This window comes from Pituophis catenifer, unplaced genomic scaffold, assembly GCF_029215685.1.
Source record: "Pituophis catenifer annectens isolate HBS135680 unplaced genomic scaffold, rPitCat1.0.hap2 SCAF_6, whole genome shotgun sequence".
NCBI classification, from domain to species: Eukaryota; Metazoa; Chordata; class Lepidosauria; order Squamata; family Colubridae; genus Pituophis; species Pituophis catenifer.
The window spans coordinates 2,466,720-2,494,661 of record NW_027256886.1 but is presented as its reverse complement, the minus strand read 5'-3'; the positions used below and the strand labels follow the sequence as shown (position 1 = coordinate 2,494,661).

Genomic DNA, 27,942 nt, shown 5'->3' with positions numbered 1-27,942 from the left:
AGGAGTGAGTTCTACTTACCTTTGCAACGGGAGCACGCTTGTGCTTTTGCACATGCGCAGAATGTCAATTATGACATCTGGGCAGGTGGGCGGAACCTCCTGCCACTTTTACTACCGGTTCTCAAGAACCGGACAGAACCAGGAGCAACCCACCACTGCTCTAACTACTGTGCCACTGTGGCTTAGATAGATAGATAGATGGATAGACAGACAGACAGACTGACAAATACCTTAGTGAAAGTATCCTTGGAAAGCTTGGTCCCAATCCGCCAGAGTCCACCAATGAGAGGAAGAGGAAGAGGACCAGGAGGATAATGTCTGCTGGACCAGAGCAGTTTTAGAAAATCCAGGATCAGAAATCCCACCAGCACAGTAGTGAGAACTTCCCAGATCTCAGCCATTCCCCAGCTTTTTCTTCCGTTTTCTGCTGCAATCTGAATCTGTCCTTGATTCAGCTGCTAATTGTTCATTTGGTGCCAAGTTGTGTTTTTGAGCATTTCCAAATCCTGGTCTGGATCTTGGAATTGATCTGATCCAAAGCTTTCTATTTCAGAGACAGAAAATCAAATTATGCATATAATCCCAGTACTCGGTATCAGGGTTTCAATTAACACCCTCAACGAAAGAAAACTCCGAGGCTTGAGTTTTCTCAAAGTTCCATTTTATTAGAGATGTCATATTGGCACATCTAGGAAAATCCGAATCTGAAAGTTTCCAGGTTTTCCCCACCCAAAGGAAAGTTCAAGTCCCTGCCCAACACCCACAAGTCCATCACATGGTCCAATCCAAACACCGTCCCAACTGGTTCCAGTTCCAGCCGTCCAGGTGCAGGGCAAGATGATCTTGAGTCCAGGGGTTGGGGACCTCTGGATTAATTGATGGGCAGGACAGGATTAACAATATTTATACTGGGGTGTCTAACTTCTAAGGACCACAACTGTATTCACCAATCAAGTTGCAGGCTGCCGAGGTGGCACAGTGGTTAGAGTGCAGTACTGCAGGCTACTTCAGCTGACTGCTAGCTGCAGTTCAGCAGATCGAATCTCACTGGCTCAAGGTTGACTCAGCCTTCCATCCTTCTGAGGTGGGTAAAATGAGGACCCATATTGTTGGGGACAAGAAGCTGACTCTGTAAACCACTTAGAGAGGGCTGTGATGTACTATGAAGCGGTATATAAGTCTAAGTGTTAATGCTATCTACATCAGCTCATTTTTGCAGAATCACATAAAAATGAAAAAAATGAAGGGGAACTGATATTTTTTAATTAGCCTTTCATGCCTCTTGAAGAAAAAGAATTTACAGAAGCATAAAGAAGTTATCTTTGATACGTATATTTGTGAGTATAAATTTTAGCAAATTCATCTAAAATGAGAACAGTCCATATCAGTTCAATATTTCCCCTCTAATATGGAATGGGTTACCCACTGAGCTCTGGACGGCCCCCGACCTCCGCTCTTTCCGTGGTGACCTGAAGACATGGCTTTTCCAACAAATTGGGGTAGATATGGTGGGAGCAGGGGGCCATATGATTTTAGGGGAGTGCGCACTCGCTGTTTACGAGTGATGGCATGCTCCAGCCCCCAAGGCTCCACCCGTTCCCCAGGTTGCATAGACCCTCAGGGTCCGGGCCTTTGGCTGATGCTATACAATGCCAGGTCCGTAGTAAATAAAGCCCCCCTCATTTGTCATCTTATTCAGGAGGGGGGTGCGGACCTGGCAGGTATTACGGAGATCTGGTTGGGCCAAGAGGGGGGGTTCCCCTCATTGAAGGGGAAGGTTTCCATGCATTCCATCAGCCAAGGTCACAGGGGAGGGGAGGGGGGGTAGCAGTTATCATTAAAGAAGGTCTGAAACCGAGAGAGGCCACTGTTCCTCAGACGACCGGCTGTGAATCCCTCCTTGTGAAATGGGGCCACGGGGTTCAGATGGGTTTGCTGATCACGTACCTGGCTCCCTGCCATGTGGCAGCAGCCCTGCCTGAGTTACTCAACGTCATTGCTGTGGTGGCGGTTGATACCCCCAGGCTTATGGTCATGGGGGATTTCAACCTACCGTCCGTGGGCGAGGCGTCAGAGGTGGCTCGGGAGTTCATGGCTTCCATGACAGCTATGGACCTGACCCAGTTAATTCATGGCCCTACCCACACGGGGGGAAACATGCTGGATCTGGTTTTTGTCTCTGGACAGTGATTGAGTGATCTTGAGATAGGGGATATAGTCACCGAGCCCGTGTCATGGTCTGATCACTCTCTCCTTCATCTCGACATTCGAATTGCTGCACCCCGCCGCAGGGAGGCGGAGCCGGTAAGATGGTTCCGCCCCAGGTGCCTGATGGAACCTGACAGGTTCCAGATGGAGCTTGGGCCATTTCCTGAGGCTCTGGCACATGCCTCGAATGGAGACCTAGTGGCCGCCTGGGATAGGGCGGCCGCTGGAGCTCTGGACCGGGTCATGCCTTTGCGGCCTTTGACCTGGCGCCAATCTCATTTAGCTCCTTGGTTCACTGAGGAGCTGAGGGAGTTGAAGCGCTGGAAAAGATGCCTAGAGAGTAGTTGGAGGGCCAGTCTTTCTGAATCTGACCGTACACTGGTAAGATCTCATATTAGGAATTACCTAGTGGCGATAAAAGCAGCAAAATGTAGCTATTTTGCTGCTCTTATTGCGTCATCAGATAATCGCCCGGCCGCCCTGTTTAGGGTGACCCGCTCCCTGCTCCACCAGGAAGCGCAGGAGGACCCCTTGGAGGGTAGAGCCAAGGATTTTGTTCAATATCTGTATGATAAAATCACTCAGATTCCGGAAGATCTGGACTCTGACTGGGTAGTCTCAGGGGGAGGGACTGGGGCAGGTCTTGAGAATGTTATCTGGGATGAGTTTGATCCTGTGACCCCTGAGGACGTGGACAGGATTCTGGGTAGACTGAATGCGACCACTTGTTTATTGGACCCATGTCCCTCCTGGTTAGTGCTGGCTTCCCGGGAGGTGACACGAGGCTGGCTCCAGGGGATTATAAATGCTTCGTTGGGTGAGGGTGACTTTCCCGCTGCCTTGAAGGAGGCGGTGGTGAGGCCTCTCCTCAAGAAGCCTTCCCTGGACCCAGCAATGTTGGTTAATTATCGTTCGGTCTCCAACCTTCGTTTTGTGGCGAAGGTTGTTGAGAGTGTGGTTGCGCAACAGTTCCCCCAGCACCTGGATGAAACGACGTATCTGGATCCGTTCCATTCGGGCTTCAGGCCCGGGTACAGCACGGAAACGGCATTGGTCGCATTGGTAGATGATCTCTGGAGGGCTCGGGACAGGGGGTGCTCCTCTGTCCAGGTCCTGTTAGACCTCTCAGTGGCTTTTGATACCATCGACCATGGTATCATGCTGCACCGGTTGGAAGAGTTAGGGGTGGGAGGCACCGTACTACGGTGGTTCTCCTTTCTCTCTGACCGGTCGCAGTCTGTGTTGACAGGGGGGCAGAGGTCGACCCCGAGGCCCTTCATATGTGGGGTGCCACAAGGGTCGGTCCTCTCACCTCTCCTGTTCAACATTTATGTGAAGCCACTGGGTGAGATCATCCGTGATTTCGGGGTGAAGTATCACCAGTACGCTGATGACACCCAGCTGTACATCTCCACCCCGGATCACCCCAACGATGCCCTTGAAGTGATGTCCCAGTGCCTGGAGGCTGTACGGATCTGGATGGGGAGGAACAGGCTCAGGCTCAACCCATTCAAGACCGAGTGGCTGTGGTTTCCGACGTCCCGATATAGTCAGTTTTGGCACCATCACTGACTATTGGGGGCGAATCATTGGTCCCCATGGAGAGGGCTCACAAGTTGGGCGTCCTCCTGGATTCACGGCTGTCTTTAGAAGAGCATTTGACGGCCATGACCGGGAGGATTTTTCATCAGGTTTGCCTGATTTTTAATGTTTTTAATGTTTTTAATTTTTAAATGTTTTTTATAATGATTTTTTAAAATGTATTGTGAGCCGCCCTGAGTCTTCGGAGAGGGGCGGCATATAAATTGAATTAATTAAATTAAATTAAATAAATGCTCCTCCCGAGTGGAGGGCACGCATGGCACATTGATGTTTAAATTCACTATCCCAAACTACATATTGTGCTGGAGTAAGCAACATGCAAAAGATAGTTTTCCAATCTTCAGGTACTAAAATATGATTTCTCATCAAGGCTTCTAACATTCCCTGCATATAAGTATTAATGTTAGGATATGGTGTAAGTCTAACAAGTTGTCCAGACAATATATGAGTTCTATAACTTTAAATGAGTTCTGTAACTCTAAGATGTAATGCTGAGTAATTGTACTGATGAGTCATTGTAACTGACTGTTGATTAACTGCTGACTGCAATTATCATAATTGTACTATTGAGTCATTGCACTGCTGACTTCACTTATTTTAAGTGGATAATTACTAGTGTAAACTGTACATAAGGAGGGAGCCGAGCTATAGTCATTGTTAGACCTGCTCTCATCATTGCTTGACTTGCTGCTTGACTGGAACTGTTGACTGGAACTGTTACTGTCGTGTGTGAAGAAGTGGATGGATATTCTACCACCGTGATTTGTTACCAGCGTAAATTGCTGTTTATTATCGACTGCTGTTTGTCTGGTAAGAAGATATCTGTAACTTCGGACTTATTTGAATAGCTAAAGACTTGGATTGACTAAAAGACTATGCAATTGTTTTTCACTACAAAGTAAAAGCTTTGTTAAACCAGTTTGTATGTATTGTATTCATTGCTCTCAGTACCGTTTCTCTGTGCACTTACTTTGCTGGTTGGTAACACAACAATATCCTTAACAACTTCCCAACCCCATATCTCTAATTCCTTTTCTAAGGACGAAATTCCACTATTTGAGCCCCATTCTGATCTAATTGGCCCATAACATGCACTGGACAAACAGAAAGCATATCAGCAATTTCTTCTATATTCTCCCCCCACTTTTTCTAGCTGTTTCTCTAAAATCTGCCCGATGGGGGTGTACAGTGGCCATGGGGATGCAATATAACCAGCTCCTTCAGAAGGAGCTGATGGTTCAATTAAAAATGGTTTTGGGGGGACGATTTTAATTTTATCATAATCAGGTGGAGGGTTTGCAGTTAATTGTTGCCCTTCCAAAGCATCAGAGCCATATTTTTCTATTGCTTGACAGCACTGATACTGTTAGGGTGTGTGTAAAAAGTATTTGTTGCTTGTGCAACGAGCAGAGCAGAAACACACAGGGAAGGAGATAAACGTCCAGCTCATGTGAGAATAATACTTTATAGATAACAAACAGTCTCGGTGTAAGTAAAACAGTCCAAGGTCATAAACAGTAATATCAGTCCAGTAAGTATCTTCCCTTACCAAAGCAAACAGACTTTAGTAACTCTTGGTATACAGTACCATATAACAGACATAGTAAGCAACAGGATACAATCAGGTATCAATCCGGAAGAAGCAGGAAGAACCAGGAAGAAGGAACGCTTCTCTGTGCTGCTTATTTATGCACTGTAGCCTAATTACAGGGTTCAGCAAACCCTGATTACGTGGCTCAGTTGTTTCTTAAAGAAACAGATATATTGCCTGACCAACAAGTTAGGAGTAAGCTGCAAGCTGAACCTAACAGATACCATTGATGTAATATTTTCACAGTAGCCTGCGGTTCAAGATGTAATGTATGTCCTATCTTTGTCCAGTCCCGTAAACGAAGTGACCCCCGTTCCGGGTACCAGGGACAATGTTTCCCTATCTCAACTATCCGTTGTCTTATGTCAGTCTCGCATGTAGTGACGCCAGACTTGTGCAAAAGGAATCTGAGTTCCTGCACGTGCGTTTGTTGATATTGAGATAGATTGCAACCTATCACTTACCACTAGGGATCCCTTAGGATGAAAGATGCACCAGGGGTCTATTCCAGATGATAATAAGGATGTTAAGGATGTTGCTCCCCACGGAGGGTGTCCCTGTTCGGGTGCCAGATGTTGTAAATCAGAGGTCCAGGCTTTTGCTCTGTTCCAAGATGTCTCTCCCGCTTTTGCAAAGAGCTTTATTTTTATAGAGTTTTTCACAGGCAGATAAAAGGAAGGCAAGCAACAGTGTTCTAATTGGATAAATTATTCACCCTCCTCTCAAGATGCCATCCTCTGAAGGTAAAATGAGATAATCCAGATCCGAGCCAAAATGAGGTAAGCAGGCAAGATTCACAGAGCATGAGCTAAGGCAGTGTTAGCAGGCTGTTAGCAGGCACCATGAACCTTGACCTATTGACCCACAAAACAGGATGAAGAGAAAACTGTGTTCAATTATTTTTCCTTCCCTCTCTGTGCCTTTGAGAACAGCCCAAGGTTATGAGGGAATTTTTAAAGTGCATTTATAGGACAAGTTTCATTCCTGCATTTACTGTCTGTGATTTTATCTTCCCTTTTCCTGAAGCATGTGAATCCAGCTTTTTTTTTTTTCCCCCATCTGTGATGTCCCATTTTGTTGAGACTGGCTTATCTGTTTAATAATTGCAATAACTGATGTGTTGTTGTTTTTTCAAACTCTGCCTGCAAGCTATCTATCCACCTCTCCATCTCTTATCCTCCAAAAATGCCTTTCCTGGGAGGATTACCCACAAAGCGGGGAGGTGGTCTTGTTCTCGTGTCTTTCAGCCCTGCACAGATGATTCTGCAACATGTGGAAACAGAGCACACCGATCTAGATGCTGCCTCCAGAGGATAACTTCCATGCATTAAGCCAAAGAATTCATTTGAATTCAGCCATCCACTAGAACTGTGATGGCGAACCTATGGCACGGGTGCCACAGGTGGCACGCGAAGCCATATCTGAGGGCACACGAGCGTTGCCCTAGCTCAGCTCCAGCACACATGTGCCCACCGACCAGCTGATTTTCGGGACTTCCGGGTCCACCAGAATTTGGGAAATGGACTGTTTCCGGCCTCTGGAGGGCCTCCGAGGGGTGTTGAAGAAGGCCATTTTTGCCCTCCCCAGGCTCCTAGAAAGGCTCTGGAGCCTGGGGAGAGTGAAAAATGGGCCCACTGTGCCATCATGTGCCAAAAGCGGGGGGAGCGCGGGGGGAGCATGCACACATGCGCGGGAGGGCAGGGCATTGAATTATGGGTGTGGGCACACACGCGCACGATCCCCCCGCTCTCCCCCAGCTTTTGGCATGCGACGGCAAAAAGGTTAGTCATCACAGCACTAGAAAGTCATCACAGCAACCAGAGCGGTGCAGATCTTCCCAAGCCTGACTGACTGCCCTTACCAAGCCAAGCCACCCAGCAGACGTGAAAGAAAGGATCCTGAGATGGACTAAAGACCCTTTTCTTGTTTTAAAAAAAGAACTTTTATTCATTTCATATTAAAATATTGGACACAGTGCAACCATCCTGGCATTATCTCTGCCATACACACTAAAATATAAAACAAATATCATATATACTCGTCATACATTATTGATTATCTACAATTATTCTCCCAATATACTCATTTATATTTACATATATTACTTGCATCACATTTCGGGTCTTCAAATCCTGATTATTTCCTGTTCCACCGCCCACCTCCCACCATGGCTATGAAGAATTTTGGGGCTTGTGCTTGCTTCAAACCTGATTGGAAGCTCACAGAAAGTGACATCAAATCTCTGAAAATAATTGGCATAGAAAATTGGATACTGTAAAAGAGTGAAATATTTTAGGAAATATTTAAAAAAGGCAGAATATTATATTTCCCAATGGGAAAAATGGAGAAACATTTTTTTGAAAGCAACACCCACTTTCTTAATAGCTCCAGCAGATATTTTCTGCCCATTGGGAAAGACTGGGCCAGCCTATCTACAAAACAAAAGACTTTCAGCTCCAGGATGATGGGATTATCCTTCAAGGCAAAGCCATTCAGCTACAATAGGAATTGTCCAACAAGCCCGTTCATTGCATCAGCGGACCAAGCTTCAACCAAGCTTGACTCAGACAACCTACAAAGTTAGTTATCACCCCTACAACAGCCAATAGAATACATGTTCTTGTACAGGAACAGGAAGTTCAAGTGCAAAGCCCAAGAGAGCCTGGTGGTGCAGCAGACTAATAGCCTGTTATTATCATTCAGCTGCCTGCAATTACTGCTAGTTCGAATCTCCCCAGGCTCAAGGTTGACTCAGCCTTCCATCCTTTCTAAGGTAGGTAAATTGAGGACCCAGTTGTGGGGGCAATAAGCTGACTTTGTATAAATATACAAAAGAATGAAGGCTATTGCTTAATGCATTGTAAGCCGCCCTGAGTCTCCGGAGATGGGCGGCATATAAATCAAATTTTAAAAAAAGAGAGAGAGAGAGAGAGAGGATATAAATACCTCTCTCAACTCCATGTGGTCAGCTACCCAGAACCATGTGCTTGGTGGTTCTGTTTCACCATTAAAACCCTCTTTCCAATCAGCCTCCAGCCTCCATTTTGTCTCCAGTGCCTTTCTTCTGGCTTGCAACTGAACCAGATGGATATTTCTTCCAACAATTACATGGAGCAATCATTGTGTGACCCTTTGCTATTCCATGGGATATAATCCTTCCATCTTTGATACCTCCTATCAAAACTTCCCCACTTCCTTCTTCTGTTCAAATTCACCCCCAGGGAACAAAAGCAAGCAAGAGTTGCATGATAGATCTGATTCCAGACAGACAAGAAAATCATTTAAGACTGTTTTTTCAACCATTTTAAAATGTATAGACTTCAACTCCCAGAATACCCCAGCCAGCAATGGGGAATTCTGGGAACTGAACTCCACCCAACTTAAAAACGACAAAAGTTGAGAAACACTGCTTTAGGGCAGAGAAAGCTTGAGTGGAGAGCAAATTAAGGCAGAAGGTCCCACGAAAGGAAAGGGAATGACTGAGAAATCATTGTAAAAGTCACATCAGTGATATCTTCGCCCTATATTCATTTAAATCTAATTTAGGATGACCGGCAACGAGGAACGGCACAGAGTTTAAAAGGTTGAGTATGTAAGGTGATTCCTACTAGCGGTTCCTGACTGAGTTCTTTCACTCCTTCGGGTAGCTGCAATTTGAAGCTTCTCAGCAGGTTGGTAAACAAAAAGAAAGACTCCATTCTCACTAAGTTTTCGCCCACACAGACACGAGCTCCTGCAAAGGAAATATTAGAAAAAAACAAGAAAGGGAAGAATTAAATTCATCCCTGAGAGATCAGTCTTGACATAGATCAAAGGCAAACATACCAAAGACTAAATAAATAAATAATAAATCCAAGATGGGCTTGGAGGGAGGGAGTCAAGAATTGCTTTGTGCATTTCACATTTTGGGCATCTCGGAGATTCTGTGCCAATTTCCTAAATTTCCTTTTTGTAAATATCTTGTCTGGGCAAATAACCCCACTCAGGCTAATGACAGCTGAGTTCAGATATAGATGAAAAGGTGGAATTACAGAATATGTTCGTTTCTTGATTATAGAGTATTAAATCATTGTAGGTAGTCCTTGACTTACAATGGTTCATCTAGTGACCTGTTCGAAGTTACAACAGCACTGGAAAAAGTGACCTAGTATTGTGGCCCATCAGCGGCCTGTGCAGATTGTAGCCGATTCAGACAACGAGGAGACTGGTGTGGTGCTGCGCCAGCAGCCTGTGCAGCTGGCGCTCGAGTCGGACAGTGAGGAGGCTGGAGAAGATGTGGTGCCAGAGGCAGGGATTCAGCCAGGGCCTTCAGAACCTCCAGAAGCTCCTTTAAGTGAAGAGGATGAAGAGGAGAAGCCTCTTCTCAATGCACGGGCGTGCAGAGCTGCCAAAAAGCAGGAGTGGCTCTTTAGGAGGAGGTCTCCTCGAGAGTAAGGCTTGGGACTAATTGGCCACTCCCTTAGCCTATTTAAGAAGGAACACCACTTGCAACAAGCTGTAGAGAACAACTTTAGTTCACTCTCTTTCATGTCTGCAAAACTGCTTCTGGGCTTTCTGCCAACTCTAGTAAGACTGTGATTACCTTATCTTAGAATTCTGGTAGGCTGTTAAGACAGTTCATTAACAGCCTTTGAATGATAAAGACTAAGTTATTTTGAGTAAATAAGCTTTGTATAGAGCTTGTGTGTGCTGCGTTCTTTGGGATCCGTAGCTGGGGCAGAACATCTAGGACCGTTTTTCACACATATGACGGTTGCAGCATCCCCATGGTCACATGATCAGAATCCAGACACTTGGCAACTGGTTCATGTTTATGATGATTGCAGTGTCCTGGGGTCATGGGATCCCCTTTTGCGACCTTCTCACAAGCAAATTCAACGGGGAAGACAGATTCACTTAACAACCGTGTGACTAACTTAACAACTGCGGTGATTCACTTAACAATTGTGGCAAGAAAGGTCATAAAATGGGGCAAAATTCACATAACAACTGTCTTGCTTAGCAACAGACATTTGGGGGTCAACTGAAAGTGAATCCCTGCACTTGTTAAACACGGTTGTTAAGTGAATCTGGCTCCCCTGTTGACTTTGCTTGTCAGAAAGTCGCAAGCTTCTTGGATGAGGAGTATTTTTTATATTTTTTATTACAATATTATGGGGCCATAGCTGTCCAGGGCCTTATGTGGGCCATGGGCCATGGGTTGGTCACGCCTGCTCTAGACCATTATCCTGGAAGATTCAGTTTCTCCAAGAGACGGGCATTGCTAGAGATCCCATCGGCTCTAATAGAGAGGTCAGAAACTGGATTTCAAAAGAGCACCAAAGGAAGCGATCCAAACCCGGTCCCAGATTTTCCTTTTCAAAACTGCAGGAGGCCCAATCAAGGATGTCCCACTCCTTTCTCCTCAATCCTCTTTCTAACCACCAGGAAAATGATTGAGAGTTTACCTGCTCCATATGGCAGAAATTCTTCTCTCTTCATAAAATTTCCCTCTTTGTCCAAAAAATGATTTGGATTGAATTCTTCGGGACTCTCCCATTGTTTGGGATCCAGAAGAACCGAACGGAAATCTGCGAGAATTAAAGTTCCCTGAAGGGAAGACAATTGACAAGGCTGAGCCAACTCAATTTTAGCCTTTGATTACCGTTACACTCATCTGAAGCCAGGAATTGGCAACCCGTGGTCCTGGAGTGGCATGCGGCTCTTTCATCCCTCTGCTGTGGCTCCAGAACGAATCGACTGATCCAACAATGGTTGGCCCCGTTCCTTGCCCCTCCCCTCCCAGTCACTCCTTGCTTGGCCTGAGAAGATAAGGGCGACTGCAGGGGATGGAGACTCGCTCTGGTACATTTGCACTCAAGGCAGCCCTCACCTCTCACCGCTTCGGGCTCGGAGCTGTAAACCATGTGCAGGAAGCACTACAGCAGAGAGAAGGGGACAGGGCTGATTCTCTAGCACCTCATCTCTTGCTGGGTCTCACAGTACTTCTTCTGGCCCTAGTTAGTGCTAGGCGCACCTCGGTTGCTCGGGGAGACACGCAACCTGCTCTCTGCCCCGAGACACTGGCCCGACACAGCTGCAGTCAAAGCCGCTGCTGTTGCTGCGTCTGTGGCCTGCCCGCTGCTCTCGCAGCACCTTGTGCAGCACAGTGAAATTTAGTGCACTTCACAATGGGGGAGGCGGGGTTTCCTCCTCCTCCTGGAGCCCCTTACGACATGGAGCCGCAATGCGACACTGCCCCACTCACCCCTGACAACAGCAGTGGAGATGGAGAAAGACAGAGAGAGAACAAGAGAGATACAGGGAGACAGAGACACACACAGAGAGAAAGAGAGACAGACAGACACACAGAGACACAGAGAGAGACAGACAGACCTCTCTTGGAAGTCTTCTGGTCCAGTCCCCTGCTCAAGCAGGAGACCCTATACCCGTGATGGCGAACCTATGGCACATTTGATGGAAGTGGCACGCAGAGCCTTTTCTCTGGGCACGTGAGCCATCAGCCGTTGCTCTTCTGGGTTCCAGCGCACCGGCTATCTGGTCTTCATGCACGCGGGAGTGCCAAAACCGGAAGAATAGCTGCATGCGCATGTGGGGAAGATGATCTTCCAGTTTCCAGTGTTCGTATGGGCACTGGGTACCTGGTCTTTGCATGCACATGTGCACCAGATGTCAGCACTTCAAGCTGCATTTACTCTAGTGCTGACATAAGAAGAAGAAGCGGAGGCGTCTGGATAGGGACGTTTGACTTTTCACGTACTTATTTTCCCTGGAGATAATATCCCCTAGGAGATGGGATGGGAGGGGGGAAATTCCTTTGAGCTGGAGCAGTAGATTAGGGGTAGAATGACTTGGAAGATGGCCAATGAGTGCAGGGGAGTGGGGAACGGAAAGGGAGGGTTTTGGGTCTGGAAGTCAGTGTTGGCTTCGATGGTGTCAGATTTAGAATGTTGTGCTCAATAAATAGGAGTTTTTCTTCAAAGACTTTGTTTTAAATGCAATTTATTTGAGACAACCTCAAAACCTGACACCAGAAACCATAAAACCAGGTGGTCGGTGCACATGCGCATGCTGGAAAGCAGAATATTATCTTCCCGGCATGTGCTTCTGCTCTTCCGGTTTCCAGCACGCATGCACGCTCCCGTTTCAGCACTCGGTGCCGACAAGGTTCGCCAACACTGCCCTATACCATTTCAGACAAGTGACTGTCTAGTCTCTTCTTAAAAGCCTCCAGTGATGGAGCGCCCATGATTTCTGAAGGCAAGCTGTTCCATTGGTTAATTGAGAAGAAAGAATGCATGTGTGATTATGTATACGCATATACGTAAATTATAAAGTTCCTTGTTTCTTAGATTTTTTTGCGTGTGTGAAAGGGAGTGAGCCTCTAAGACCCTGCATAATACAAGAAGTTGCTCTAAGGATTTATGTCATAAAGTGGGAATGTTTGATGCTCGTTTCATTTGATGGAACAAAGCCCGCTTGATCCTGAAGGCCAGACATGGAATAATGGATGGAAACTGATCCAGGAGAGATTCAACCTAGAAATAAGGAGAATTTTTTTTCTGACAGTGAGAACAATCAACCTGTTGTGGCTCCGTTACCTGAGCCTGTGTTATCGGAGGGAGAAGGCTCCGAACATGAAGGAGAGGAGTTGGCCAGGCCTCCCTCTCCAGGACCCTCCTCTCTGGCAATGCCTCAGGTGTCTCCCGAAGGAGAAGAGATTGGCCAGGAGCCAGGTATCTCCTCGCAGTCGGACAGTGACGGAGATAAGTCTTGGCTGGATCCACGCCAGCGTCGGAGAGACAAGTGCACGCAGCAGAAAAGGAGGCGTGCCAGAGATTAAGCTGAGTCACTGGACCACACCCCACAGGGGATAAAAGGGGATGAGGTGGCCATTCAGACTCTGTGACGGACAAAACAAACTACTAGCGAGTCACATTGTATCTTTGAAACAACGTTATCTGCCTTGGCTTTAATACGGACTGGACTTGACAATTCTTGAACTGTGTGTATCTTGTTTGGGTTTATCTGTCGGAGGAACACCCACTTCCTCTATGACTAAAGTTCTTGGCAAGCAGCTACTGGGCTGCTGCCAAGCCTCTTATCGAAAGAATTTGTTGTCTGCCAGTTTTCTTTAACCCCTGACTATCTGTTTGTGTGCGTGTGTGAGATGGGGACAGAACACAACCCATGGATCAGAAGTTGCCTTCAGAAGTTGTGGGAGCTTCATCACTGGAGGCTTTCAAGAAGAGACTGGACTGCCATCTGTCAGAAATGGTATTGAGCGGGGTTGGAGGGTTGGACTAGATGACCAACAAAGTCCCTTCCAACTCTGTTATTCTGTTACCTGTTATCTTACCTTTGGAATAGAAAGGCCGCAGACGTTTACGTTTTTCATTGTTTTCCTGGGAGTACCAATTAAAACGTATTTTGAACGCAGAATTTCATGAAGCACAGCCTGAGTGTAAGGCAATTTCCACCGGTCTTCATAACAAATGGAGTCAGAGGAACCCAAAACAGTTTCCATTTCTTTGTAGACTTTATCTGGGTGAAATGTTAGAAAAAGGTAAATAAACCACACTATTGTAGAGGGTGTTAGGGGAGATCCTTTACGACTGTATAATGTCACTGTGCATGACCTTCTGAAATAGTACCGAAAAAACAAGGCGCATAAGTTCCTCACTCCCATCACCTCACCAAGATCTTCAGAAAAATGGAAGGGGAGTCCTAGAATTGGGAACTTCCTTGAAAGATATTATGTTGCATCCTTCAAAGTGAATCTGGGCACAGGGGACATTCATCTCTATGATGGTTTACATGTAGTCCTTGACTTACGACCACAATTGAGCTCAAAATTTCTGTTGTTAAGTGAGACATTTGTTAATGGAGTTTTGCCCCATTTTACGACCTTTCTTGTTAAGTGAATCACTGTAGTTGATAAGTTAGTAACCCAGTTGTTAAGTGAATCTGGCTTCCCCATTGACTTTGCTTGCCAGAAGGTGATCACATGACTTTGGGACACAGCAACAGTCGTAAATATGTGCACGAGCGAACCGGTAGCAAAGGTACGTGAAACCCACCAATGGTTGCAACTGAAAAACGGTCTTAAGTCACTTTTTTCAGTGCTGTTGTAACTTTGAATGGTCACTAAATGAACCGCTGTTAAGTCGAGGACTACCTGTATTCAGTCTCATTTCCCAGACGAGCCAGAACTACCCTTTTTCTTACCTTGGATATCTGGATATGTCACCATGAGGAACAGAGCCCATTGCAGAAAGCTTCCCGTGATTTCTGTCCCAGCAACAAAAAATTCCATAATGCAATGAGCCATGTTTTCATGATCAAAGGTTGAGTTGGGATCGCTCTGTTTCTAACAAAAGGAGAGATTTTAGTTAGAATTATTTATTACTTTGGTGCCTTGGAGTCAGTCTTGACTCTTGGTGATTGCTTGACAAGTCCCTGCAGTTTTCTTGGCAAGATGCCAGAAGTGATTTGCCATTGCCTGCTTCCTAGATCTGAAACAGAATGGCTGCCCCCAAAATCACCCAGCTGGCTTTGTGTTGTTAGAAGGAAAATCCATCTGGTTCAATTCCAAGCTGGGAAAAAGATCCTGGAAACAACATGGAGGCTGATTGGAAAGAAAGGTTTATTGATGAAGCAGGGTTCTGAGCAGTGGTGAAATCTGAACCGGTTTGCTACCGGTTTGCTGGACGTACATACACGTTCTGTGCATGTGCAGTCCACACCAAACCTGCGCTCTGTGTGCATGTGCAGTGCACACCAAATGCACATTGCATGTGTGCATGCACAGTACGTGCCAAAAGGAGACTTGAAAAGGTAAGTAGAACAGCAAGTGGGGGATCAGCTTTGCCACGTGATTTAGCTTCGCTAGAAAGCAGGATTTCCTGCTTTCTAGCAAAGCTAAACCACGCGGCACAGCTGATCGTCGGAAATACCGGTCCGACCAAACCAGTAGATTTTTAAACTACCAGTTCAACCGAACTGGTAGCTTTTTTTACTACTGGTTTGCCCGAACTGATAGTTTTTATCACTACCGGTTTGCCCGAAGGGGAGTAAACCAGTAGCATTTCACGCCTGGTTCTGGGGCAACTGACCAATTGGTTTGATGAGTACATGGATTTTCAGAGATGCTGCTGGGGGAGGGGTTGTGCAACGTCTGAAATGCCCTTGGGAGATTGTGCAATGTAGTGAGCTCTGTGTCTTTTGCTAAATGGTAGTGGGTTAATCTTATTACAGTAGGACCTCTGGTCACGAACGCTTCGGACCACATGTTATGGCCCTGTGCGGATTTGTAGCTGATTCTGACAGCGAGGAGGCTGGTGTGGTGTTGTGCCAGCAGCCTGTGCAGCTGGCACGTGAGTCAGACAATGAGGAGGCTGGAGAAGATGTGGTGCCAGAGGCAGGGATTCAGCCAGGGCCTTCAGAACCTACAGAAGCTCCTTTAAGTGAAGAGGACAAAGAGGAGGAGCCTCTTCTCGATGCATGGGCGCGCAGAGCTTCCAAAAGGCAGGAGTAGCTCTTCAGGAGGAGGTCTCCTCGAGAGTAAGGCTTGGGGCTAATTGGCCTCTCCCTTAGCCTATTTAAGGAGGAATGCCAACTGAAGCAATTTGCAGGGAACAACTTTAGTTCACTCTCCTTCGCGTCTGGATTCTCTCCAAATTGCTTCTGGGCTTTCTGCCAACCTTAGTAAGATTGTGATTACTTTATCTTTGTTTTCTTGTAGGCTGTTAAGGAAGTTTATTAACAACCTTTGTTTGGAAAAGACTGAGTTATTTTAGTAAATTTAAGTTTTGTACAAACTTTGTGTGTGCTGTGCTCTTTGGGGTCTGTAGCTGGGGCAGAACACCACAACCAAATTGGGTTCCGACCAAAAATTCACAAAATTTTTGAATCTGGTCGGAAACACATACTGGGGTGGCGATCAAATTCGGCCGATTTCCCTTTCCGTGCCATTTTTTTTTTTTTGTAAGCGCATGCTCAGTCAGTCTCACTTCTGGTCATGACCAAATCAGGTTGCGACTGAAGTTATGGAACGAATTACGGTTGTGACCAGAGGTTCTATTGTATGTCCTAAATGGTCATGTCCTCTTCTTAGAATTTAGGTGGAGGAGAATGTAAATTTTTAATCCCGTCGCTGGAGGTGAAGGTCTTTTGTTTCAATCTTTCTTAATCTTTCTTAATTGGTGCAAAATATCTGCTGGAGGCTATTAAGAAAGTCTGAGTTTGCTTCCTATCTTTAAGAGCATGTTTCTCCATTTCTCCTTTAGGGAAATATATTTATTTATTTATTTATTTATTTATTTATTTATTTATTTATTTAATTTGTATACCGCCCTTCTCCCAGAAGGGACTCAGGGCGGTGAACAGCCAAAATTAAAAAACATACAAATGCAAAAGTTAAGATAATTAAAAGAATTAAATCATTGGCTACCCAAATTTAAAACCCCAAATCCATAAAATTTAAAATCCCAATTAAAAAACCATTTAGGCTAGGCCGGCTTGATGAAATAAAAACGTCTTCAGGGCTTTACGGAAGGTCCGGAGGTCCGGGATCAATCGTATTCCAGGAGGCAGCTCATTCCACAGGGCGGGTGCCCCCACAGAGAAGGCTCGCCCCCTGGGGGCCGCCAGGCGACATTGCCTGACCGACGGCACCCCGAGGAGGCCCTGTCTGTGAGAGCGTATTGGCCGGTGGGAGGTTATCGGTAGCAGCAGGCGGTCTCGCAAATACCCTGGCCCTAAGCCATGGAGCGCTTTAAAGATGAGAACCAACACCTTAAAGCGCACCCGGAAGACCACCGGGAGCCAATGCAGCTCGCGCAGGAGAGGTGTTACGTGGGAGCGCCACGTCGCTCCCATAATCACCCGCGCGGCCGCATTCTGCACCAGCTGGAGCCTCCGGGTGCTCCTCAGGGGGAGCCCCATGTAGAGAGCGTTACAGTAGTCCAGGCGTGACGTAACCAAGGCATGAGTGACTGTGCACAAGGAGTCTGCCTTGTTTAATATATCCCAAAATAGTTAATATTTCCCAAAATATTCCATTCTTCTACATGCCACACTGAAGATTGTCTGATTATGGTGCTATTCTCATGACATAACATTAAACAGTCACTTTTCAGTGTTTTGAATACTAAACCCCTTATAGAACTGAGATCCAAAATGGGACTAATATAAGGAGTAGTTGTTAAGTGGGGTGTTGGAATATATAGTGCTCATGTATTTTGTGCAACAACTACAGCTGTGATGGCAAATCTATGGCACACATGCCAGAGGTGGCACACAAAGCCCTCTCGGTGGGCACACATGCTGTCGCCAGCTGCTTTTCTGGGTTCCGTCGCATGCATGCCCCTGGCCACCAGGTCTTCATGCATGCGCATGCCGGAATCCGAAAGAGACCAGCTAGCCAGCACACATGCACGTGACAGGACCTGGAAGAGAGCAGCTGGCTGGTGCACATCTGCGTGATGTAACCCAGAAGTGCAGCTGGCTGCCGCGCACATGCGAACCGGCCAGCTGCTCTCTTCCACGTTCTGGTGCTCTGCTGTGCGTGTGCTCCAGTTTCGGCACTCAGTGCCAAAAAGATTAACCATCACTGAACTACAGCAATATTCATTAGAGACAATAGATGGCAGTGCTTATAAATTTGGAGCTCCATCTATGGTATACTAATCAATGTGTTTTCTCTTAATAAAGTTTCCTGCTTCCTTGTTGCAGTTAAGCAGAAAAGCACATGGGGAGTGTGCATTATCTGTTCTGAAGGGCTAAACAAACAAACAAACAAACAAACAAACAAACAAACAAACAGGCAGTTTTTAACACAGGCTAAGAACTTGAATAGCTCTGAAAAGCCCATGTTCTCAAAGGATCAAAAAATCCTCTTGACATATCTGTGGATCCCAGCAGGCATGACTAAAATTCCCAGAAGATCCTTACCTTTTCTATCTGGAGAAGATAAAGATCCAGGAAATCCTTTGGCTGACGCAGGGCCAAATCTTGGCTGTGTTTCTCTGACTCTTCCTTTACAATTGATACTGCTGTGTGGATAGATGCTTGTATCTTCTGATGAGGCCCTGGGAGATGTTTCATTAGCCATGGAAATAATTCACCGAACTACAGGAGAAGTAAAAACAAAATTCTATCAGTTCCCTGATGAGTTAGGTAATGCAGGTAATCCTTGATTTACAACAGTTCATTTAGTGACCATTCAAAGCCAGAATGGCACTGAAAAAAGTGACATGATCATTTTCCACGTGTACAATCATTGCAGCATCTCCCATGGTCTCGTGATCAAAATTCTGGATCCTTGGGGACTTTCGGTTTGGCCTCGTGGCGATGCAGTCGGGGAAATGGTGGGGCTCTGATGAGCCCCGCCAAAACCCCGACTGGCTAACCACCGCTGACAGGTCTGCGGACCTATCCTGTACTGAACGGACAGGGGGAAAGAGACGGACCCCTTGGGCAGCCGAGAGGAACGGGCAAGTTCCTCGGAGGCTGGAGGCAATCCTCTAAATCAGCGACCTCTGTGTAAAAGTTTAAGAACATGATAGGATAGATTGAGTTTAGAAAACGAGAAAAATAGAAAGAAATTTTGATTAATAAATTGAAATAAAAATTGAGTTGTATACATTTGGAAATTGGTATAAGAGCCGAGGTGGCGCAGTGGTTAAGGTGCAGTACTGCAGCTACTTCAGCTGACTGCTAGTTCAGCAGATCAGCGGATCAAATCTCACCGGCTCAAGGCTTTAAAACTGGAATTAGTTCGTGTATCTGCGTAAATTAAAACTTTGGTCTATTTGCCTAGATGTAAGACCACTTTCGTACAGTGGTCTTCGGAATACTAATAAGAAACTTAGAAAGTTCTAAGGGACTCAATAAGAAACTGATTACTCACCAATAAGAAAGTAGAACCTCCATATTTGTTATAATTACTAACATATTTTAATATCATCTGGAACTTTGTGTCTTCAAGGGGAAACCGGCATCCAAAACTCAAGAGGCGAATCATATTAGAGACTGAATTATTGATGGACGGTAAAGGATCAATTGGCTGCCCTGTAAATGAAATTATACATTATCATGTTAACAACGCACCAGCTTGGAAGAGCAAGACCTCATGATGAACTGAGAGAGAGGGTTTGAAATAGGATTTAATTGTTAAGGGATGGGAATAAAGCCAGGTTTTTGAGTTAAGAGGTATCATCTACCAGGACCCTGGAAATGTTCCTTCTTTGCCCCTGCCTTCTAGAATGAGGTTCCCCGTAAAATCCAGGTAGGTCCCGTTCTTTTGGTGTTCCAGAAGGCTTTAAAGATCTATCCAGCTCTGGGCTAAGTTGGTTGGAATTCTTTACTGAATGACCAAGACATGATTTGTTGATGTGAGCTGGATTCAAGATTTAAAAGCCGAGGTGGCATAGTGGTTAGAGTGCAGTACTGCAGCTACTTCAGCTGACTGCTAGTTCAGCATATCAGCGGATCAAATCTCACTGGCTCAAGGTTGACTCAGCCTTCCATTCTTCCGAGGTGGGTAAAATGAGGACCCAGATTGTTGGGGGCAATATGCTGTTTAGTATACTGTCTTTGTTGTAAGCCGCCCAGAGTCCTCGGAGAGTAGGTGGCATAGAAATATGAAAAATAAATAAATAAATAAATAAATAAATAAATAAATAAGTTTCATATTTTTAGTGTATTTTTTTTTGTGTTTTATTGAATAGCCCGAAGGCCTTTTCCAAAAAAAAAAAGGGGGGGGAGATAAAACAAACAGTTACGAAATAACAGTGTAAAAATATATGGTATATGACATTAAAATTTAACAATATCGAAGTTCAATAACTAAATTTCCAAAACTAGATAACCCAAATAAGATAGCTCCTCTCTAACTCAGCTCGTCTTTCTTACAATCAATGAAATTCTTTTCAATATAACTGGCTCGTATTGCTGAAATCCTTTTAAGATAACGAGTGATAGCCCTTACCAGGGGAGGAGAGTCTGCCTTCAATAGAAATGTTAATTTATGCCTTACATTCCAGTGGGCAAATTTATTTATAATTGGGGAGAGATATTGTTTTCTTACTTACTCATACAGCCTACATTCAAATATTATATGCGCCGTATCCTCCACGACGTTTGCCCCACATATACATGTTCTTTTGTCATACGGGATTTTCCGGTACCGGCCGAATTTAACTTTAGTTAAAAGTTCATATCTAAACTTGACAAATAATTCTCTCTCCACTGATGGCATTTCTAGGTGTAAATATTTTTCCAGGGTAAAAGTTGTTTTAACTGCTGTCAGAAGCTTAAGGGAGATATGTTAGTGTGATTACAATTTTGCCGTTTTATTTCAATTTGTGAGCTACCCAAAGCTGATACGGGGACGGGTGATGCCTATCATTGAATGAATCAATGAATGAATTTAGCATTGGAAAACACAAAAAAACAGAAAAACGGAGTCATGCAATTTCTCCCCAATCTCCCATATCCTCAAAGTGCTCCTACCCTTTGCGCGTGCAAAAGTCTCCACCAACTGATGTGCCACCTGTTCTAGTTTACTCTCCGTGCCTGTCTTCCCCAGTCCCAACATGCGTAGAGCATTTATGGTAAAACGCCTCTGCTCTTTCCAGTTGTGTCCATTTGAAAATGCAATGCCTGAGGAATCAATGTGAGAGTCACTGGAGTTTTTTTTTGTCTGTGTGTTTGCTAAAAATTAGAAAAATGAGAAAATCCCAATGCAAGTTATTAAGAAAATAATGGAATGTGCTGAAATGTGTAAATTGACATTTGAAATTAAAGAACAAGAAGATAAACAATATTATAAGATATGGGACTTATTTTACCAACGGTTAGATAAAAAAAAAATATGGAAATGAAATATGATCTTTTTAATTCAAGTAATGTAGAATTATATAAAAAGATAATATAAAGATGCACTATTATTGGAGCGATTTAAGTGGATGATATGAATGGTATAATAGAAATTAATTCAATTTTAGAATATCTGGTATGAAACGAGGGAAGAAACAGATGTAGTTAAATATATGATTAATCAGGATAATAAATGTATGGATATTATTTATTTATTTTATTTTATTTTATTAGATTTCTATACCGCCCTTCTCCCGAAGGACTCAGGGCAGTGAACAGCCAAAAGATAAAACACAGAAATACAAAATTTAAAATAGATTAAAACAGATTAAACAATTTGGCTAAATTTTAAAAATATCCCATAATTAAACAAATTAAAATTAGTGTTTAAAATTTGAATTTAAAAATTTTAAAAGGGAGAAGATTTAGGCCAGACCAGCCTGGTGAAATAAAAAGGTCTTGAGAGTGCGGCGGAAGGTGCGCAGATCCGGGATCCTCCGTATCTCCGGGGGGAGCTCGTTCCAGATCGTAGGTGCCCCCACAGAGAAGGCTCTCCCCCTAGGGGCCGCCAGTCGACATTGTTTGGCCGACGGCACCCGGAGGAGTGAATAAGGTGAAGACACACAAAGGCTTGTAACCAACCGACACACTGTTTGTATTTGTAATTGAAGATGGTTTTTTATTTGTTTTTTTTAAATATTTGGTTAAAAAATAAAAAAAATTCAAAAGAAAAAAGAAAATGAAATGCCTGAGGAATCAATGCGAGATTCACATTTTAAAAAAGCCCCATAAGCATGACTTACAAGTTCCACATATAATTGCAGCGTGCGAGGCAGCTGGATGGCTATCCGAAGCTTCTTGCAACCTTTTTGTTCTTAGTTTCCCTTGAACTCTTTCCCACATTCACTCGCACGCCTTGTCTGCTCTTTCCCAAAAAGGGTCTAGGACCGTGATGGCGAACCTATGGCACATGTGCCACAGGTGGCACACGTAGCCATATCAGTGGGCACGCCAGCTCAGCTCTGGCACGTGTGCTGGCCAGCTGATTTTCAGGCCTTCTGGGCCCACCAGAAGTAGGGAAACAGGGAGGGAGGAGGCCCTTTTTTCTTTCTCACCTGGCTCCAGATCCTCTCTATGCACCTGGGGAGGCAGAAAACAGCCTTCCCCACCTGCTCGGAGGCCCTCCAGAGGCTCGAAATGGCCCGTTTCCCAACTTACGGTTGGACAGAAAGTAACGTTTTATGCTGTTCCCAGCCTCCAGAAACACCTAGAGAGGCCTACCGGGATTTATTTATTTTATTTTATTTATTTTATTCAATTTATATACCGTCCTTCTCCTAGTGGACTCAGGGCGGTGCACAGCCAGAACTAAAACACATACCAATACAAAATTTAAAATTATTAAAAGAATTACATACTTTGGCCCAAATTTAAAACAATTCGAGTTAAAACCCATTGACAGATTAAAAACTAAAAAAAACTAAAAACCTAAAAAAGTGGGGGGGGGTTTTTCACGCCAGCCCTGCTTGATGGAAAAGAAAAGTTCTCAGGGCACGGCGAAAGACCCGGAGATCCGATATCCTTCTTATCTCCGGGGGCAAATCGTTCCAGAGGGCAGGATCTGCCACAGAGAAGGCCCTCCCCCTGGGGGTCACCAGCCGACATTGCCTGGCTGATGGCACCCTGAGGAGTCCCTCTCCGTGGGAGCGTACTGGTCAGTGGGAGGCTATTGGCGGCAGAAGGCGGTCCCGCAAATACCCAGGTCCTATGCCATGGAGCGCTTTAAAGGTGGTGACCAACACCTTGAAACACACCCGGAAGACCACTGGAAGCCAATGCAGCTCACGCAGGAGAGGCGTCACTTGGGAGCGCCCCCTTGCTCCCATAATCCCCCACGCGGCCGCATTCTGCACCAGTTGGAGCCTCCGGGTACTCCTCAAGGGGAGCCCCATGTAGAGAGCATTGCAGTAGTCCAGACGAGTGCCTGAGTGACTGTGCGTAAGGAGTCCCGATCCAGAAAGGGACACAACTGGCGAATCAAGCGGACCTGATAAAAAGCCCCCCTGGCCACAGCCGTCATATGCTCTTTTAAAGACAGCCGTGCATCCAGGAGGCCGCCCAAGTTGCGAGCCCCATCTGTGAGGACCAATAACTCACCCTCAATAGCCAGCGATGGCACCAGCTGGCTATATCGGGACACCGGAAGCCACAGCCACTCAGTCTTGGAAGGGTTGAGTCGAAGCCTGTTACTCCCCATCCAGATCCGCACAGCCTCCAGGCACTGGGACATCACTTCAAGGGCATCGTTGAGATGGCCTGGGGTGGAGATGTACAGCTGTGTATCATCAGCGTACTGATGGAACTCCACCCCAAAGCCACGGATGATCTCACCCAGCGGCTTCACATAAATGTTGAACAGAAGGGGCGAGAGGACCGACCCCTGAGGCACCCCACAAACAAGGTGCCTCGGGGTCGACCTCTGCCCCCCTGCCAACACCGACTGCGACTGGTCAGAGAGATAGGAGGAGAACCACCACAGAACAGTGCCCCCCACTCCCAACTCCTCCAACCGGCGCAGCAGGATACCATGGTCGATGGTATCAAAAGCCGCTGAGAGATCTAACAGGACCAGGATAGAGGAACAACCCCTATCCCGAGCCCTCCAGAGATCATCCACCAATGTGACCAATGCCGTTTCCATGCTGTGTCCAGGCCTGAAGCCGGACTGGAGCGGATCCAGATAGACAGCTTCATTCAGGTACCCAGGAAGCTGTCGCGCCACCACACTCTCAACAACTTTCGCCAAGAAGAGAAGGTTGGAGACCGGATGATAGTTAGCCAAAACAGCCGGATCCAGAGCAGGCTTCTTGAGGAGGGGCCTCACCACCGCCTCTTTCAAGGCGGATGGCAAGACACCCTCACTCAAGGAAGCGTTGATAATCCCCTGGAGCCAGCCTCGCGTAACCTCCTGGGATTGTCCACTAGGATGCCAAAATCCCTCTCACAGTTACTGTTATTGAGTCAGGTACCACCTATTCTATAAGCTAGAACCTTACTTTTCTCACCATTCAATTTCATTTTGTTAGATAGGGCCCAGTGTTCAAGTCTGTCAAACTCCTTCTGTATCTTGAGCCTATCTTCTGGAGTCTTGGCTATTCCTGCCATCTTGGTGTTGTCTGCAAATTTGATGAGTTCCCCTTCTATCCCCTCATCTAGATCATTTTTGAAGATATTGAACAGTGCTAGACCTAATACAGAGCCTTGGGGCACTCCATGCTTCCCTCCATGAAGATGTAGTTCCATTTAGGATTACACGGTGAGTGCGGTTGGTCAGCCAGTTATGAATCCATCTGGTGGTGATGCTGTCCAACTCACATTTCTCTCTCTTATCAAGTAGTAGATTGTGGTCTACTTTATCAAATGCCTTACTGAAGTCCATGTAAATTATAACCACACCATTTCTCTGGTCCACTAATTTTCTCACATTGTCAAAGAATATAATTGTCAGGCTTCGATGCTATCTGGACATTTGTCTAACATGATCTGTTTTTGACAAACCCATGTTTGTTATGACTTTGTTTGTCTCTAGGTGTTTATTGATTCATTGCTTTGTGTGTTTCAAGAGTTTCCTTGAAAGACTGGAAGAAATCTTCCAGCCATACTGAGTTTTATTCTGATGGTGCACTTTGGCAGATTTCAAGAAGGAAAGTTTCATTTGAGGTTTAGTAAAGTTCAATTGAAGTTTCATAAATAAAACAAGATTAATAAATTTGGGGCAGTCCTTTAGGTTTGAAGTAGGCAAAGAGAACAGCAATTGATTTACACAAACTTGCTATCTGAACAGAAGCATTTCACAACCAAATGACATGCTACCAGGGGTGAGTTCTACCTACCATTACTAGTTTAGTTAGTTTATTTGATTTATTTTATTTTATTTATTTATTTATTTGATTTACCGGTTCGCAACGGCATTGCACAGATCACCGATGACAACATCCGGGGCGATGGGCGGGGCCTCCCACCAGTTTTACTACCGGTTCTTGCGAACTGGTGTGAACCGGGGGCAACCCACCACTGATGGCTACCAAGCAAAATTTCACATCCTGAAAAAAAAAAAAAAACATCCAAAGGCATCTCCCAGTCAAATACTTCCTTGAGCCTCACCATGCTTGAAGTTAATATGGGGAACAAATAATATTCTTCTTGTCTTACGTTTCTTCAGTGAAATGACGATAAAATACCTTGGTCTTCAGAAGAACTTACCTTTACCTTTACATATTTTTAAAAGAAAAGATGAAAGGGGCCGATCAGCAAAATCTTGCGAACGGTTGATCAGGCTTTCCTTCACTGCATGAAATCCAGAAATTACTACCACAGGTTGATGCCACAACCACACAGTGTAAATGTCTCCATATTGCTTGCTCAGCTGACATTTGGGACAGAAAAAAGAGAAAACAGCTGGGACTTTACAGCAGGCAGATGAACCTTCATCACCTTTATATGACAGGAACTAGAATTAGTATCCCATTTCCCATGTGACCCAAAAAAATCCCCTTGATCTATTTCTGGAGCGGTTTGGATTAAATGGCAAGGAACAGTTCCATAGAAATTAGGATTTCCTTTCTGATCAGTTTGGGTCCCTTCTCTATTTTCCTAAGCCATTTAGGTCCTGGAGTGCATAAAAGAGAAACACCCATGAGCTCCAGGTGAGCATGGCACTGGCATTACTTCAAACATAATAAATATTCAAACCTTTCTAAGGTATGCAATAAAGGTTTTCAGGCACTGCATGCCAAAACTAGTTCTTGCCCTCATTAAGGAAATAAGTTCTCATGCTTAGCTTCTGTAACTTTAGTAGCTTAGTGATTCTTGAAGAAGACTCAGTCACCCATGCTCTGGCCATTTCCCGTTTGGCTATTGCAACACAATCTACATGGTGCTACTGTTTTGAAAATATCTGATGCAGAATGGGGCTGTGTGGGCAATCTTAGAAGCCCAAAGAACAGTGCATATAATACAGGGGTGAAATGCTACCAGTTTGGACCAGTTCAGGAGAACCGGTAGCGGAGATTGGGACTGGTTTGCCAAACCAGTAGCAATCGCTGGCTGGCCACGCACCTGAACCAGTCCGCGGCCCGCAGTCCTGCCATGATTCCCTGCCTTCCACACAGTCTTCCCGGCATTCCTGTGGCTGCGGGGAAGGGAGCTGCGGGGAAGGGAGCCTGCCATGCTTGCCTGCTTTCCACGCTGCCTTCCCAGCGGTCTCCCACCCCCGCTTGCCTACCGAGGTCCGTCCCAGCCAGGTAGCCCTTCATCTTCCTGAAGAGCAAGTCACCGCACTTGTAGTCACGCAGCCGGCCAGAGCAGAACATGGTGCGGGCGGAGAGGCATATGCAACCCCTGCTGAGGCCACCCTGGTCGAGCAATCGCCGCACCTCCGCAGCAACAGGCTCACCGCGGTTGCCTTGCCTGCCTTTGCCGCCTCCATTCACTGCACATGGAAGGGGCCGCTGCCTCTCGCCATCCTCCCTCCCCGCCTGACTGCAGACATCCGCCTGCCCGAAGCAACCTCCCGAAGCAACCCCACCGCCAACCACCGGGAGCAACCCACCACTGCTCTAACCACTGTGCCACCGTGGCTTAGATAGATAGATGGATAGAAAGAAGACAGACAGACTGACAAATACCTTAGTGAAAGCATCCTCGGAAAGCTTGGTCCCAATCCGCCAGAGTCCACCAATGAGAGGAAGAGGAAGAGGACCAGGAGGATAATGTCTGCTGGACCAGAGCAGTTTTAGAAAATCCAGGATCAGAAATCCCACCAGCACAGTAGTGAGAACTTCCCAGATCTCGGCCATTCCCCAGCCTTTTGGTCTGTTTTCTGCTGCAATCTGAATCTGTCCTTGATTCAGCTGCTAATTGTTCATTTGGTGCCAAGTTGTGTTTTTGAGCGTTTCCAAATCCTGGTCTGGATCCTGGAATTGGTCTGATCCAAATCTTTCTATTTCGGAGACAGAAAATCGAGTTATGCATATAAACTCAGAACATTTCAACTAAAGCAATAGCAAACCTTTATCTTAAAAGTATGAAAAGTAAAACAATAGTGAAAACTAGACATTTTGTCCATAGTGCACAAGAATATTCTCTGTAGTGTCATGGAGCTGATTTGGAACACTGATTTCTCTAGAAATCTCAAGTTTTTCTGAGGTCCCTGGAATTAAAGTCATAATACAATTTTAAAAAAGGTGAAATATGAGGCAATCTCTCATATTTTGTCCATAGGCACCTAAAGAACAAGAGATATTGAATACTAATCCTTTGCTAACCTCTGGGGACCTTCTGGATTTGCACTGTCCAGATCTTTCGTACCATCTTGTGGTACAATCTTGGGGACAAGAAGCTGACTCTGTAAACTGCTTAGAGAGGGCTGTGACGCATTATGAAACGGTATATAAGTCTATGTGCTATTGGTATCTACATCAGCTCATTTTTGCAGAATCACATAAAAATGAAAAAATGAAGGGGAACTGATATTTTTTAATTAGCCTTTCGTGCCTCTTGAAGAAAAAGAATTTACAGAAGCATAAAGGAGTTATCTTTGACCCGTTTATTTGTGAGTATAAATTTTAGCAAATTCATCTAAAATGAGAACAGTCCAT

The 27,942-nt window shown here is 45.3% G+C and overlaps 2 protein-coding genes across 3 annotated transcripts in view; both read right to left on the bottom strand.

Moving 5' to 3' along the window:
* Window positions 1-416, bottom strand: part of LOC139318560 (cytochrome P450 2C39-like) — a 36,473-nt gene extending 36,057 nt beyond the window's left edge. For both annotated transcript variants that reach the window (XM_070946048.1, XM_070946049.1), the window contains exon 1: window positions 231-416. In XM_070946048.1, coding sequence (XP_070802149.1) covers window positions 231-401 — 171 coding nt within the window. In that variant the 5' untranslated portion in view covers window positions 402-416. The remainder of the gene's footprint in view (window positions 1-230) is intronic.
* A 7,943-nt stretch (window positions 417-8,359) lies between these two features.
* On the bottom strand, window positions 8,360-27,141 carry LOC139318438 (cytochrome P450 2J2-like). Its single transcript, XM_070945883.1, has 9 exons — window positions 26,971-27,141; window positions 25,547-25,709; window positions 20,918-21,067; window positions 19,314-19,474; window positions 18,356-18,532; window positions 14,630-14,771; window positions 13,761-13,945; window positions 10,849-10,990; window positions 8,360-9,134 (listed from the first exon to the last, which is right to left on the bottom strand). Exons 1-9 carry the CDS (start codon window positions 27,139-27,141, stop codon window positions 8,944-8,946), a joined length of 1,482 nt encoding a protein of 493 aa, XP_070801984.1. The 3' UTR covers window positions 8,360-8,943.
* Between the last annotated feature and the right edge of the window lie 801 nt (window positions 27,142-27,942).

Coding starts and splice junctions, on each gene's coding strand:
- LOC139318438 (XM_070945883.1), bottom strand. CDS start 27,141: ATGGCCGAGATCTGGGAAGTTCTCACTACTGTGCTGGTGGGATTTCTG. Junction 18,533..19,313: donor GAGGTTCTACTTTCTTATTG/GTGAGTAATCAG, acceptor CTTCTCCTGTAG/TTCGGTGAATTATTTCCATG. Junction 13,946..14,629: donor GACATATCCAGATATCCAAG/GTAAGAAAAAGG, acceptor CATTTCACCCAG/ATAAAGTCTACAAAGAAATG.